General features: G+C 46.8%; 2 protein-coding genes and 1 long non-coding RNA gene across 8 annotated transcripts in view; 1 reads left to right on the top strand and 2 right to left on the bottom strand.

The window, feature by feature from the left end:
* SLC30A6 (solute carrier family 30 member 6) overlaps positions 1 to 2,531 on the bottom strand; it is a 33,647-nt gene extending 31,116 nt beyond the window's left edge. Inside the window, exon 1 of one of the 2 annotated variants that reach the window (XM_075064210.1) lies at positions 2,450 to 2,531. In XM_075064210.1, coding sequence (XP_074920311.1) covers positions 2,450 to 2,452 — 3 coding nt within the window. In that variant the 5' untranslated portion in view covers positions 2,453 to 2,531. Of the gene's footprint in view, positions 1 to 2,077; positions 2,356 to 2,449 lie in introns of those variants that run through there. The other variant, XM_075064211.1, reaches the window with a different exon arrangement.
* A 67-nt stretch (positions 2,532 to 2,598) lies between these two features.
* Positions 2,599 to 12,461, top strand: LOC142046597 (uncharacterized). Of its 2 annotated transcripts, none has more exons than XR_012655590.1 (4): positions 2,599 to 2,652; positions 4,869 to 4,937; positions 11,645 to 11,731; positions 12,375 to 12,461. It is a non-coding gene; the product is annotated as an uncharacterized LOC142046597 (long non-coding RNA). The 2 variants fall into 2 exon arrangements; XR_012655591.1 differs by lacking the exon at positions 2,599 to 2,652 and adding an exon at positions 2,704 to 2,912.
* Positions 11,493 to 16,223, bottom strand: part of SPAST (spastin) — a 59,299-nt gene continuing 54,568 nt past the window's right edge. For all 4 annotated transcript variants that reach the window (XM_032788664.2, XM_075064207.1, XM_075064208.1 and 1 more), the window contains one exon: positions 11,493 to 14,911. In XM_032788664.2, coding sequence (XP_032644555.2) covers positions 14,789 to 14,911 — 123 coding nt within the window. In that variant the 3' untranslated portion in view covers positions 11,493 to 14,788. The remainder of the gene's footprint in view (positions 14,912 to 16,223) is intronic.

The following is a 16,223-nucleotide window of genomic DNA, read 5'->3' as shown; positions in this document are numbered from 1 at the left end:
CCGGGAGGAGGTCACGCGTGCCTTCGGCATTCGCTGGGCTCCTCCCCGCCCTACCCTCTAGGGGCTAGAAGAAGGGTCCGGGAAGCCCTCATCCGCCGTCTGACCACTCCCCGGGGGACAGAGACATTTTGGTGAACGTGGCGCTTGCCATCTGCCTGGCTGCTTCCCTCAGAGACAGGGGTCCGGTCTCCCTCCCCAGCTGGGGCAAATACAGCTGGTCCTGTCAGCCTCCGTGCCGCAGCCCCCCTTCTGCTTGCACAGCTCCAAGCAGGTCCACACTTGCGCCGCTTGGCGTACATGCTTCCTGTGGCCAACTCACTAGGCCGGTGGTGCTCGCCGCCTCCCACGGTTCCGGGCGACCCCTAGTGCACCAAGCCCTTCTTTGAGGTCACCACCTCTCTGCCAGGTCAATGCTGCAGACTCCTCTGCCCCTGGGACGCTTCGCTGCAATCCCCCGGGGGACCCCTGTTACTGCAAAGTCCTTCTCACTGGCACAACACCGTCCCAGGGTTAATCAACCCCTTCGTTTACATGTCCCCAGTCACTTACTGCAGAGGAAGCGCCGTTCCACGGGGTGCAGTCATCTCCCCCGCTGCCACCAAGTTGTCACGAGTCTGGGCCCCTGGCACCCCTCTTCCCTGGGACCCACAGTGACTTTTATCCAGCAGTTGAGAAAACAGAAGGTTATTGGACAACAGGAACAACAGGTGTACACAGGCAGAAGCTTGCAGGCTACAGTCAGGACCGCCTCCATGAGTCCTTCTGGGGTTATCAGGGTGCTTGGATCCCAGCTAGGATCCCTTGAATTCCTCCCCACAGCCAAACCCAAACTGTCCTGCCTTTCCTCCTCCGGCCGAAAAAACCTTTGTTCCCCTCTCCTCCGCCCAGGGGCTTCCCCCCCCCCCTGCCGGGTTCGGATTACACCCTGACTACCTGTCCGCCACCTACAGACATCCCCTGCTTTCCCGTTCCCCACACCGACAGTCCCTACTCCTTCCCGTTCCCCACACACACAGCCCCTACTCCATCACAATACACCTCACTAAAACTTGGAGGGGGGGGCCACACATGGCCCAGGACCCTTGATGAAGGGGGTGGGGAGTTGGCAGGACCGGCAGGCTCCCTACCTGGCTCCACATCTGCCCCCTCAGCAGCAGCAGAGTTTGGGTGTGGGAGGGGGTAGGGACATGCAGTGGGTGAGGCAGGCTCTGGGCAGCACTTATCTGGGGGGCTCCACAGAAGCACCAACATTCCCCTTGCTCAGCTGCTTGGCAGAGCCCTGGCTGCCTCCGCCTGCAGGAACCACCCCCACAACTCCCACTGGCCACTTTTCCCAGCCAATGGGAGCTGCAAAGCCAGCACTCTGGGCAGAGGCAACATGCAGAGCTGCCTGGCCACATCTTCGCCCAGCGAGGTGGGTGTCGCAACTTCTTGGGAGCCCCCCAAGTAAGTACCACCCAGAATCCACCTCACCCCATCACGTGCCCCAACCTCTTCCCATACCCAAATTCTGCTGCCGGGGAGAGGAGGGATGGGGACAACGCCATGGCCAGAGAATGCCCCAGCACCAGCTGCTGCAGAAGTCACGGAATCCATGACAAATCCACAATATTATTTATAAGTCCCTGACAAACTATTAACATTGGATCACAGCAGAGGCCTAGGCAGCCCCACCACCACCACCTCTCTTCCCCACCAGTTACATTCCTTTCATATGCTCCTTCCTTTGCCACCCCCCTTCCAGTAATGCACCAGGGCTGGCTTTGCCATGCCTCAGCAGGCCACCCACTGATGGCTTCCAGGGCATGCACAATGCCAGTGCTAACCCACTGAGGGGCTCTAAGCAGGAATATTTGGGGGAGATCCTCCACACACAACACACACTAATAATTAACAGGGCTGCTTGGCGCCCTAAGCAATCACTTAGTCTGCTTATGTTTAGCACAGGCTTCGCATGCAGTCCCCGGTTCATTCAATGCGACAGGCCTGGTCTTCACCTAAAACTTAGGTCAACCTAGTTATACCGCTCAGAGCTGTGAACAGTGTCGCCCCTTCCCTGGCTGTAACAAGCACCTACACCACAGCTGTGCCCTGCAGCGCAGACCCCCTCAGGCGCTAGCAGTACAGCTGGTACCGGCCCTTTTCATGGCCCCGGCAGCACAGCCAAGGGCAGGAACCCCTGTCGCAGCTGCCGGCGGGTCCGGCACTGAGGGGCTCTGAGGTTCACGGGCCGGCGGAGCGGGGCCAAGCAGCTCTCAGCGTGCGCACTCCAGGGCCCCAGCCGCCACGTCTCCCGGCCCAGGGGCTCATGGGAGGCCGAGAAGATTTGAATTCGGAGCCTGGGAGCGCCAGCCCCGCGCGGCCGGGCCCCGAGCGCGCAGGCGGCGAGACCCCAGGCCAGGGCAGCCACAAGCCCCATCTCCTACTTCCCCTCGCCGGGGCAACTCACCATGTTACTCCCCCACCCGGCACCGGAACAGGCGGCTCCTACCCTCCCTCAGGCCGGAAGAGGCGGATCCACCAATTACCATGGTGAAAAAAAAGGGGTGGAGCAATTTCACTTTTTTCGGCCCCCGTCGGAACCGGAAGTGACGGACGATACGTCAGGCGGGACGGAGCGTAGGCCGCCCGCCATTCCCATCAGAGTAGAGGGTAAATGCGCATGCGTCTTTCTCCAGTTCGTGACCTAACAGGGCTCGGGGGCGGCGAGCGGCTGATGCCTACCACGCTGCTCCTCCCCCAGCCGTGCCGGAGCAGCCCGGACCAATCAGCTCCCTCGCAGGTGGTGGCGGGCGGAGCGGGTCTTATGGGCCAGCGGCCCAGTTAGCACGCAGGGCGGCCGGGTCGGGACCCGGGGCAGCCGGCCGGCCCCGCGAGCTCTGGCCCAGTCCGGGGCTGCCCTCGCTGCCCAGGTAACACATTGTAGGCGGCACACGTGGCCCACGCTGTGTAATCAGTTGAGACTCGCTGCCTGGGCGGACCATGACCCGGCCCCCGGGGGTTCTCGCGCTAGCAGCGGGCAGGAGCAGCCTCTGCCTCCATCAGCGAAGCCCGACGCGCCAGGAGCTGCCCTGGTAAGGGAAACACTGGTTCCGGCCGTGGGCCCGCCTGTGTCTGCTCGTGCGTGTGCAGCCCCACGCTGCTACTGCACAGCAAGGGCACAGCACTGGGAAAGAGCCTCTGTGATGATGCGGTTCAGCTGGCTGGATCGGCCCAGCAGACAGGAGCCAAGCAACAACAACAAGGGTTTTGCTGATGTACTGGCCCCTATACGTGAAGCACAGCTATGGCTAGGGCCTTACCAAATTCATAGCTGTGAAAAACATGTCCCAGACCTTGAAATCTGGTCTTTTGTGTCCTTTTACCCTATACTATACCAATTTCAAAGGGAAGAACACTGTTTCTCAAAATGGAGGTCAGAGTCAGTTAAAAGCTGGGAAGCAAAGGGTATGAATAAATGGATAGTTTTCACCATGGCGAGAGGGAAATGTGTCCCCCACAGAGTTGTACAGGACTTCTACTGTTCAACATATTCATAAATGATCTGGGAAAATGAGATAAATGAGGTGGCAAAATTTGCAGACAACTACAAAATTATTGAAGATAATTAAGTACAAAGAAGAGTGTGAAGAGTTACCAAGAGCTCACACAAGACTGGGTGACAAAATGGCCTGGGGAGGGGAGAGGAGGGGCAGGACCAAGGAAGGGTGGAGCCTTGGGGGTGAAGAGGCTTGGGGGGAGAGGGATTCCAAGTGACCCTTCCCTGAATAGTTGTGAAAATCATTTGGTGGTGGCCGCAATACCTATCCAAGGCAGACTGCTTTGGAAGAGTTTTAACCTAAGCTGGTAGAAGATAAGCTTAGGGGGGTCCTTCATGTGGGTCCCCACATCTATACCTCAGAGTTCAGATTGGGGGAGTAGAGGGGGATACCCTGATAGTGATTTTTTTCCATGGACTACTTGAACATTGCTGAGGGTCTTGGTGAATCACTTAATGATCTTTCCAAATGTTGTTTGTACCGTTAGCTAACTGTTGTAAAGCACTTTGAATAAAGGCACCATATTAAAAAACCTTAATAATTAACTTTTTTTTCTACAGATAACAGCACACAACTCATATTTTAATATCAGTAGTCTTACCTTTCTAATGTGATGAATGTTCCCTCTCTTCCCCTGCCGCGGCAGCCCTTGAGCTGGGGCTGAGAAGGCGAAGGGATCTCTCCCCCACCGCAGCAGTCCCCAAGCTGAGGCTGGGAAGGAGGGCTATTTCTCCCCGGCAGCCGCAACCCTGGAGCTGGGAAAAGTCGCCTCTTTCTCTGGCCGCCGCAGCCCTGGATGTCCCAAATTCCCCCCCACCCTATCTCCTGTATCCCCCTTTTCACTGCCCCCTCTTACCTGCCTCCCCCCCCCAAGGCCACCACCTCACCTTATATGAGCTGCTTCCCCAGGTTCCAGGCACCTAATTAGTGGAGCTGCACCTGCAGGGCTCCACTAACTAGGTGGCTGCCCATGCATGCACCATACAGGGAACTATCCACGGACCACCTGAATGGAGCTCGTGGACCACTGGTGGTCCATGGACCACAATTTGAGAACCTCTGATCTAGGAGATGGGAATAGCACGCCATAGAGCTATTTTTTTCCACTGAAATCTCCTTTGTGCATATCTAAACTGGAAAAGAACTGTGCCGCATTTTAGGGAAGGCAGTTCAGCCACTGGCTTTAGCTGCTGCCTCCCATCTCCAGTCAACAGTGCAAATCAGAAAGGAAGGAAGAAGAAAGGCTAAACAGCGCAGATGACACTTATCCAAGTCTCTGCTTATTGGGGTTTCTGCTATTTAATTTATTCGGTTTTATTTTGTATCCAGGGTATTAATCTCCTGCAGAACTCAGGCTATTAATCTTGACGCACCTGGCATTTTAAGGATCTGCAGAAGGTAAGTATTGACTTCCTCATGTACAAGGATTAATTTAAACTCACTGATGATTATATTAACAAACTTCTAAGGACAAGAAGACATTTGTGAAAACTTGATACCTCATACAGATGGCCATGATGAGATCTGGAAATAAAAAAAATATATTGGTGGCAGCAGGAAGGTGTTGTAGCTAAAACACATAACTAGCAGAGACCAGGGGTGAGATTTTCAAAAGCATCTGCCATGTTTATTACAGAGGTGCCCAATAATCAAACAAGAATGGGGCCCCATTGTGCTAGACACTGTACAGACACAGAGTAAATGGCCCCTGCCCTAATGAGCTTACAATCTAAATATGTGTGTGAGGGAGAGGATTTGGAGCAGTCAACCAATCAGGAAAGGGCTGAGAGAGCCCTATCAAAACTGTAGAAAATCCTTTCAATGGGGAAAGGTCCCTTTGGTTGTTTCTGCTCCTAGCTGCCTGGCTCCTTCCTGCAGTTTTCCCCCCAGACTGCAGGGGGAGGGAAGATGAGGAGGGGAGGTTCCCCTGCATTGTTCTTGAAAGAGTATATAGAATAGTTCATGAACAACACAAAGGCTGCAATATATTCACAGGGAACATTTCTAGAATGAATTCTTTGGGGGCAGTGCCACTGCTGGGAGCACAAGCCCCATTGAAAGTCAATAGGACTTGTGCTCATAAATCACTTGGAAACTTATGAAAATCCCAGCCTTTGATTCTAGTCCTAGATCCATCACAGCATTTTATGAAACATTGAACAATTCACTTCAGCTAAATTACAGCTCCTAGCCAGCCTGAGTAGGTGCTGAGGGAAGGAATCTTTTCTGAGCCACAGAGCAGCTTCAAAGCTGCTTTTCACAACCTACTTCAGGCTAACAACTATGGGCCCTTCCCACCACCTACAAAAAGGGAGAGGAAGAAGAAAGGACCATGTATGCACATGATCATTTGAGCTGGACCTGAACAACCCCATCACATGCAAAATAGGGGCCTTTTGCATAACCAAATTCCATGGGTGTGCATGCACAAATCCCCACACACAAACTCCTTTTCTGCAGCAGAACTGCCCTGATTCTGCTGCTAGCAGTCTCCACTCAATTTTGGCCTTACTCATCAGTGAAATGGAGTTATTTGCCTCTCTACTAGAGGTGAAAATTGACAAGTTTTTAAAGCATATGGAAATATGCATAAGGACATTAGTGAACATATAAAATGTCATGCCTGTGTTTTCTTGAGACCTATTCTCATACTTTTACCAATTTCTCCATAATGTGTCTATACCAGTCTCCAGGTGCAGGGCACCTGCTGGCTCAGACCATCCTTGTAGGAGCAAGAAAAGATTCCTGTCCTAGTGAATACTTCAGCACTTTAGATAAGATTATTATATAGAGCTCTAGTCTTCACAGACCCCAGTGAGGCAAATGTGAGAAATTAAACTGTGCTGTTCCTGAGCATTTGCAATTTATGGTAGAATTTTTTTAATCACTCTCTCCCTACCTCTCATAAGACATGCCCTATCATCCCTAGCCTGGAAACAGAAGGATTGATACCTGAAATCAGATCAATGGTCCACCTCATCCACTATTTTGTCTCCAACTGGGGCCAGATGCAAGTGTTTTAGAGAAAGGTATAAAGTCCCAGTAATGGACAATTATGCAATAAAGCCAGCCGAAAGGTCTTTCTAATCCAGGCTGTTGATTGACACTTCAATCCTCTTTAAAAGCATTTTGCTGCTGTTTTTGGATCATTGCATTAATTTGACTTATTCTTAATTTTGCCTATCAAACCACCAAGCTGATATTGGGATAAGACAAGGGAGAAGATGGCCTGTGGTGATGCTGCTGTTTCCTTCACTCCTGGCCACTGCTGCCAAGTCTTGGTGTTATTTTGAAGCTATTTCAGTCCAATTATTTCATTGTCTTCTCTCTAGTACAGAGCTGCAAGATTCCATGGCTGAGGTGTTAGCAGTCCAAGCACATGCTATAGGACACTTTACCAAGAAGTACCAATAGAAATGAGATTGAGAAAGGAGGGGGTGGATTGTTAACCTAGAGCACAATAGCAGGCTAACCTCATTCAAAAGTATATTCACCATTTTAAAGAAGGGCAATTGGCCAAAATATCCCAGTTCTACGCACAACGCAAGTCAACTAGATCTTGCTGCGTTTATTATGTCTTTAGGTGGGTTAACTGTACACAACAGTTCAGGGCTCCCATGCTCTGTCAGTATATGGCTGAGATGAGCATTATTACAGAGCATGATCGATGTTTAGCAGCAGTTTAGAAACAGCTGGTGGTGTCAGGGTTTCCCTCCCCCTTTCCTTCTCCAAAAGGCAAAATCCATGCAAACTTCAGCTACTGCAAACCAGGCACTCTGCAGAGTTCTCAGTACTGCTCATAAGAGAAGCAGCACAAACTAACCTGATTCCAAAAAATAATCAAACCCACTTTTAAAATGATGTTCTGATGTAAACTATATCATCTTAGCCAAAGGCAGAAGGTCTAAGGACTTGTTTGGGAATGGTTTGGGATTAATTCATAAATACATAGCTGATGCCTAACCCTCAGAGCCTGTCAGAGTTCCCTCCCCCCTCTGAACTCTAGGGTACAGACATGGGGACCCCCATGAAAGACCCCCTAAGCTTATTTCTAGCAGCTTAGGTTAAAAACTCCAAGGCACAAATTTTCCCTTGTACCTTGAATTAGGTAACGCTGACACCACTAAGTGATTAGACAAAACTCTGGGAAAGGACCACTTGGAGTTCCTACTTTCCCTTAATATTCCCCCAAGCCCTACACGTCCTTTCCTGGGGAGGCTTGAGAATAAACAAGGTGAGCACAAACCACCCTGGGGTTTTTTTAGACCACTAAAAAAACCTCAATCAGGCTTAAAAAAAAAAAAAGCCACACACAAAAAAACAGAACTTTATTAGAAAGAAAAGTAAAAAGAAGCACCTCTGTAAAATTAGAATGGAAGATAATCTCACAGAGCAGTCAGATTCAAAATACAGAGGATTTCCCTCTGGGCAAAACTTTAAAGTTACAAAAAAAAAAAAAAAATCCACCAGGAATATACCTCCCTCTCAGCATAGAGAAAAATCACAAGCCAAAATAAAAGTAAGTTGATGCATTCCCTTGCTAGTACTTACTAATCCTAATGGAGTTGGATTGCTTGCTTTCTTGATCTGTCTTCAGCAAGCACAGAGGACAGACAAAACAAAGCCTTCCCTCCCTCCACCCTGATTTGAAAGTATCTTGTCCCCTTATTGGTCCTTTTGGTCAGGTGCCAGCTAGGTTACCTGAGCTTCTTAACCCTTTACAGGTAAAAGGATTGTCTCCCCCCAGCCAGGAGGGATTTTATAGTACTGTATGCAGAAAGGTTGTTAGCCTTCCCTTTATATTTATGACAGAGCTCATATTTATTTTAAAATATTTCCTTAATAGGTGATGCTCAACAGCTTAGGACGCCAATTAGTGGACTATTTGGAATAAAATTCTCAGTAGCCAGAAAAGTGCTATTGTCTCAGTATTTGAAAACAACCACCACCACCACCCCCGAAGACCTTAAAGCCAAAACACACACTTGATGAAAGGAATAGCCAGCCTAGACACTAAGGCCTAGTCTACACTACACGTTTAAGCTGATTTTAGCAGCATTAAACCGATTTAACTGCACACCCGTGTACACTGCGAGGCCCTTTATATCGATATAAAGGGCTCTTTAAATCGGTTTCTGTACTCCTCCCCAACGAGAGGAGTCGGGTATTACCATATCGGATTACGGTTAGCATGGCCGCAAATCAACGGTATTGGCCTCCGGGCGGTATCCCACAGTGCGCCACTGTGACCGCTCTGGACAACAATCTGAACTCGAATGCAGTGGCCAGGTAAACAGCAAAAGCCCCGCGAACTGTTGAATTACATTTCCTGTTTGCCCAGTGTGGAGCTCTGATCAGCACGGGTGGCGATGCAGTCCCAAATCCAAAAAGAGCGCCAGCATGGACCGTACGAGAGATACTGGATCTGATCGCTGTATGGGGAGACAAATCTGTTTTATCAGAGCTCCATTACAGAAGACGAAATGCCAAAGCATTTGGAAAAAAAAAAAACTCTCCAGGCTACACAGTGCTGCGTGACAAGCGTAACGGAAAGCCAAAGAATCAAATGGACGCTCATGGAGGGAGGGGATACTGAGGACTCCAGCTATCTCACAGTCCCCAGCAATCTCTGAAAAGTATTTGCATTCTTGGCTGAGCTCCCAGTGCTTGTAGGTTCAAACACATTGTCCGGCGGTGGTTCAGGGTATAGCTCGTCAATTTACTCCCTCCCCCACCACGTGAAAGAAAAGGGAAAGAAATCGTTTCTTCGACTTTTTTCAATGTCACCCTATGTCTACTGAATGCTGCTGGTAGACGCGATGCTGCAGCAGTGAAGAGCAGTAACCACTCTTCTCCCCTTCCTGGGTGGCAGACGGGTACAATATGACTACGGTCCTATCCGTCATTCATTCATCAGCCCGTTGAGTGCTCCTGGCTGGCCTCAGGTGAGGGTGGGCCGGGGGCGCCTGGGTAAAAATAGGAATGATTCCTGGTCATTCCCAGTAGATGGTACAGAACGGCTGGTAACCATCCTCATCATAGCAACTGGGGGCTGAGCTCCATCAGCCCCCCTACCCTTTTCCTGTGTAAATAAAAGAATTCTGTACTGCCTGGACTAGCATAGCAGCGGGATGCTGGGCTCCTCTCCCCCCGCACACCGCTTAATGTCCTGTCCTGGACTAGCATAGCACGGGAGGCTGCCTCCCCCTCATTTTATCTCACTAAAAGTCTCTGTTTCTTATTACTGCATTCTTTATAACTTCATGACACAAATGGGGGGACACTGCCACGGTAGCCCAGGAAGGTTGGGGGAGGAGGGAAGCAACGGTGGGGTTGTTGCAGGGGCACCCCCGTGAATGGCATGCAGCTCATCATTTCTGTGGGATCTGACATGGAGCAGCTGTGCTCTCTGATACACTGGTTCTCTAGTACACACTTGCCCCATATTCTAGGCAGGACTGACTCTATTTTTAGAAAAACATAAAGGAGGGATTGACTCGGGGAGTCATTCCCATTTTTGCCTTTTGCCCCCGGCCGATCTCAGCCAGGAGCACCCATGATGATAGCAGCAGACAGTACAGAATGACAGATAACCATCATCTCATCTGCCAATTTACAGTACTGGCAGCAGACGGTAGTACAGAACGACTGATAACCATCTCTGCTATCATTTGCAAAAGCAAATGAATGCTGCTGTGTAGCGCACTGGAGTATCGCCTCTGTCCACAGCATCCAGTACACATACAGTGACTGTAAACAAACAAAAAAAAAAAAGCTGAAATGGGCTCCATGGTTGCCATGCTATGGCGGGTCTGCCAGGGCAATCCAGGGAAAAAGGGCATGAAAAATGATTGTCTGCCGTTGCTTTTCCGGAGGAAGGAATGAGTGACGACATTTACCCAGAATCAACCCCGACAACTGTTTTTGCCCCATCAGCACTGGGCTCTCAACCCAGAATTTCCAAAGGGGCGAGGGAGACTGCGGGAACTATGGATAGCTACGGAATAGCTACCCACAGTGCAACGCTCAGAAATCGATGCTAGCGCCTCAGACCATGGATGCACACCACCGAATTAATGTGCTTAGTGTGGCCGCGTGCACTCGACCTTATACAATCTGTTTTATAAAACCGGTTTATGTAAAATCGGAATAATCCCATAGTGTAGACATACCCTAAGGGAGGGTGGGGTGCAGGGAAAGACAGGGGATAACAAAGATTGTCTGCCAGTAGCTTTGAGTAATCAATTAGCTGTTAAGATAAATATATAAAAAAAAAGTCACATGGAGACATTGACCAGATTCCATAGATGGTGAGTTTCACACACATTCTGTTTGTTACTTACGGAGAAGACTTTTCGTCCCAAGATTATGATGTCAGAATGACTTGCCCAAGATCAGACACCATGTCGTCACTGTAAGGATGTGTCATGACTTTAAGTTCCCAGGCTTCTGCTCTAAGCCCTAGATGACACATTCTCCTAGCTTCCCAAAATAACTAATTTCCCCAACTTTCACTATCTTCCCATTTTTGTAAGAGTCTGGTCACAAAAAATATGAAGAGAGAATCTTATCTAAGGAGGAGTCAGCTGAGCAGTTTTAGCTGTGCTGAGCCATGTTTTCCTTGCATTTTCAGAACTGTTGGCTCAATCCACTGGGATTAAACAGTCACCCAAATCACAGTCTCCACTTTATTTGTGATCAGCATGATTTTGAGGTAATCACACATTCAATTTCAGCACATAATTTATTTAGGAAATAGCACTTATGTCAAAAAAGTTAATGTAAACCTTTCAAAAACAAGTCATGTCCCACAGAAACTAAATATGAAGTCTATACACATTCCCCCTCAGCTCCGCCCCACCCTGTGATCTGGTATTTAATAAGCTGATTTATCAAAGGCTTTTAGTTTTGGACATTTTATGTAACAAAACTGACAGACAGGGAAACAGTAAAAACAAGACAAATCGCAACTTTTTATTGTAGGGCAACCAACACTGTGAAACTAAAGCTATGTGAATGCTCACCATGCTTTTATACATACATTTTTCCTTTATCAATGGAAGGACATAGCTTAATACTCCATAGCACTGTTTATAACATTTCAGAAACCAAACATTCACGAAAGGATACTCTTGAATACGAGTCTCTCAGAGCAAAAATACAAGTAACCGCACTCCAGTTTGAGTCATCAGGTAAGTTTGCTGCAAACAATGATTTTTTTTGTCTGCACCTTTGGTTTTTGTATCTCTGGGTTATGAAAAGTAGCCTCTTGACATGGCTCAACTTTTTAGTCATGTGGAGGACCAAAATCCAAAACTCTCCACTGTATCTGAGGTCCTCTGTTAGGTGAAGGACTAGATTAAAAAAAGGATTCCTCCCACTACTAATCAGAAAATGACTGGCTTTCTGTAGTATTTTAACCTTGAGTGGCAGAAGCGTTTTTTAAACTCAAACTCTGTGCGCAGAACCTGGATAGAGCCACTGAGCAAGCAAGAAGGAATAGCTGACTTGAAAGACAAGGCAGACTGATTCTCCTATTCAGGCCCATTCCCAGGACTCCAGTCTTATCACAAGGCATACCTGTAGTGAGAGAAGTCCACAATAATGTGCTACAGTACCGAGCTGCACCTTTGTCTGGTCTCTTCCAGTTCTGTGGTCTGAGAAAATGCAGTGCCTAATTGACCCTCTTACGCCCTTTTCTCAAGCAGTGACCTGTACTGGCTGTACAGCAAAGATTAAGGAACTAATCCTTTTCCCCTCTGATGCATATGCGTGTTTAAAGTTTCTCTATGACCTTAGCTAATAATGCTTCATCTAGGTGTTTTCCATTAACAGGTGGGGAATGATCCTTACACTTCAGGTGGAACATTACACTGCTAATGAGCACTCATTTAAAATTTGACACTACTAATAAAACATGAAGGAATGGACTAAAAGAAAAGTTTAGATTGGTTAGCAGAAAAAAGAAAAAAGAGACTGACTATAAAGACATGGTGCAATAATTACTACTTTAGGTAAATAGTTTTTCGTTTAGATAAGGTGCTCGAGACAAGATTATACAGTTTCATGGAAAGAGAAATGAGGGGTCTTAAGAGTTAACGAAGAGGTATTAAGCAAGAAGTACTATCCAACCTTAGTGTTGAAACCTATGACTGAATTACCTGGCAGTGCAAAACAGGTGCTTCACAATTCTAAGGCAGAAGGGAACCCAAAGTGGAATTATTAAAAAAGGCTCTTTAGAAAGCTGAGGCACTGAAATCCTATAATGCCACTGGCAGTGGCTACCTTTCCAAGCTGTCTTGAGAGGTGGCTCAGGGGAACAGAACTCACATACCTTAAGTTAGGTATGGACACACATTTGGGAAACTTCGCACTCTTGAAGTTTTCTAATCGAACTTGTTATACTCTTTAAAAGGCATTTCAGTGTAACAGTGCCTCTATTTCTTATCTCCTATTGCCTTAACTGATTTTTGTAATATTAAGCCATCTCTGCAGTTCTTCAGACATGAATAGAACAATCATGTTTACACCTCTGAACAACTGACAGAGCCTCTGCTGTTATTTACTTCCTGATATTGTGCAATGGATACGAGGGCTCTGTTGTAGAATTGTAAGCAGCCTAAGTCTACATCAGCTAGTTCTTTTTATAGCTAAAACTATAAGATCAACTGTCAGTGTTTTGACTTCTCCCTCCCTGAAGCAGTAAGAAAAGTAATTTTCATGACAAACCTTAATAGAAAACTCAGTTTCCAATTTCCAAAGAAAAACTACAAACAAGCTGTATAAAGAGATTTCTTAAACAATTACTGACAGTAAAAATCCATGCACTTATTTTTGTAGCAAAATCTTCACAAGTGTGGGGAGGTTTTGTTTTTGTTTTTAAATTACTGAAGAAAAATGTTTATCAAAGCTGCCACAGGATGCCTTTCTACAAACATTTTCTCATGATGTTTTAATCATAGTTTAGCTCCACAGTAGAGTTTGTAAACAAAATGTTGACCATGAAGTTTGTAAACAAAACGTTGCCCATATGCACTACAGGCCAAATATGCATTTCCCTTTATTATAATATTTAAAGACCATGATTTAAGTGTTTATATTTACTACAGTATGTCATTTATTTAATAAAAATTCAGTTTTTTTTAAAGAATGTAGTTATTTTACTTTTTTAAAAAGCAGATCTTGAGTTTATTTTAGATTTTAGTATACAAACCAAAGCACGTGAAAGGTATAAAAATGTTAGTGTGTGCTATGTATTAAATATCTAGCCACTTATTTTAATGCTCTCCTCTGTAAATTAAAAAAAAGCAAGGACCAGAATGGAAACAAACGTTTAGTTATAGTAAACAGACAAACTAATACAGAGTAGAAACACTAGTTCTAAAACTTCACAATTTGACAGCATCATTTATTCTCTCCAAAAATCAGTTGGGCTTCAAGTAGAAGTTAACACACCATAAGAACAAAACAATATTCTACAGTGGAAGCTTTACAAATGAACTAAAGAAAAACACCGCTGGCAAAAATGGCTTAGTAGAGCAATTTTATAATGTTGTAATTTTTTATTAATTTCAACTGGTTTGATAGGATTTTTGCTGTTCTGCTACCAAAGGTCTTTTTTTAAAAACTGTTCTGTGAACGGTATGGTCACACTATAACCAGACAAAAAGACAAGGTAGTAGCAGACCAGCTGCTTTCTATTTGGATTTTTTTTTTTTTTTTAAATAATGCTAATTCCCAATGCTGTTCTTCCTGTTGCAGAGGGAAATGGCTTATTTGGCACAGTATGGATAAAAATATTAAAAATTGAAACAAAAATTTACAGAGTTCCAGTTATAAGTTAGTAACCATCAGGTAGAGAGCAGGAAAAGTAAATGTCATGAGAAAAATTTAAAAAAAAACTAATGAGTATAAATCTTTCAACAGTCAATACAATTGGACCTTATATCACCAACGAAATACACAAATTAATGTTCATACCATGATTAGATTGCTAGAAGTCTTACCCCAGGTCTTATTGTGCTTTAACTTACATGCCCTGTGAGTAAATCCTGACTAAAAAGGCACGGAGGCCTTAATCAACACTTTTCACATTGTATAATTTTTCTTTTTCAATCAATCAATCCCAAGTTGCCAGTGCAGATATTTAAAGATCTGTGAAGTCCTGTAAACTCTGGCTGCATTCCCCCAGTCTGTATCAATTGCTCACTGCCGGCAGCACTTTCTCCTCACTTTTATACAGCAGCTCTTCAAACTGTAGTATCACCGAAGTCCTTGTTCCAGCGAATATATGCATCCAGGGTTTGAGGGCTCAAACTGCGCTTTATCTTCTTCAAAGACTCTGTGAAATCGGACAATCTGATATTCCTCATCTAGACAAAAAACAAAAGACATTTTAAGATCATGAATGTCTGTGTGTCACGTGCTTAATAGATGAAGACTTTGGGCTTGACTTTCAGAGCAATACAATATCAATGGTGCTAACATTTGGGTTTGTGGAGCCAAGATAGTTAGACTACAATGAGAAACACAGGTAATACACTACGATACAAAAATCTGATAATTCTAGCTCACCAGAGACTTAAAATAAAGTGAAATGTTATTACTTTCTATTCCACTAGGTGGTGCTAGCCAGTGCATATGAGGGGCCTGCAACCAATCAGACTAGTATGACCTTGTTCATGCTGTTGTCTTTTCACAGATAACAGGATTAAAGTGTCATATCATTCAGTGGGGTTTTGTGGTGTAATGCCCCTAGTCCACAGATGACATCTCCTTACTCTCCAAAGTTATATTAGGATGTAACTTCAGAACATTGCTGTATATTAGGATGTAACTTCAGAACATTGCTGTAAGACAGAGGTGGGCAAACTATGATCCGCAGGACTGTCCTGCCTGGCCCCCCCCCCGAGCTCCTGGCTTGAGAGGCTAGCCCCCAGCCCCTCCCCTGCTGTCCTCCCTTCCCCGCTGGCACAGTACTCTGGGCAGCAGGACTGTGAGCTCCTGGGGCAGTGCAGCGGCAGAGCCCGGCCTGACCCAATGCTCTGTGCTGCGTGGTGGTGGCGTGGCCCAGTTTCAGTCAGATGGTGCAGCTGTAGTGCCGCCAGCACCAGTGCTCCAGGCAGTGCGGTAAGGGGGCAGGGGGGGTTGGATAGAGGGCAGGGGAATTCAGGGTGGTGGTCAGGGGGTGGGGGTGTGGATAGGGGTTGGGGGAGGAACAGGGGGTTGAATGAGGGCAGGGCAGTCAGGAAGCAAGGGGGGTTGGATGGGGCGGAGGGGGGCAGTCAGAGGAAGGGGTTCCAGGGGCAGTCAGGGGACAGGGAGAAGGGATGGTTGGATGGGGCCGTGAGGGGACAGCAGTCCCAGAGGGGCCATCAGGGAACAGGGAGGTTGGATGGGGCAGATAGGAGATGGGGGCCACAACCCCGTCCATACAATTTATGAAACCCAATGTGGCCCTCAGGCCAAAAAGTTTGCCAGCCCCTGCTCTAAGGAATCAAAAGAGCAGTCAGGCTATACAAAAATTATGTGCTAAGAACTGGGAGGCAGAAGTTTATTAAAAGGAAGGGTAAAATAATGAAGGCAAATTTCCAGATTGCCAAGCAAACAAAACAATTTCTACATCTTCCACAGCTTAGGAGACTGAGAAAGCTGTCCAAGTCTGCAAGACTAAACAAATCACTA

The sequence above is a fragment of the Chelonoidis abingdonii genome, chromosome 3, assembly GCF_003597395.2.
Source record: "Chelonoidis abingdonii isolate Lonesome George chromosome 3, CheloAbing_2.0, whole genome shotgun sequence".
NCBI lineage: Eukaryota > Metazoa > Chordata > Testudines > Testudinidae > Chelonoidis > Chelonoidis abingdonii.
The sequence above is the reverse complement of the archived record's forward strand: the minus strand, read 5'-3'. Positions and strand labels throughout refer to the sequence as shown.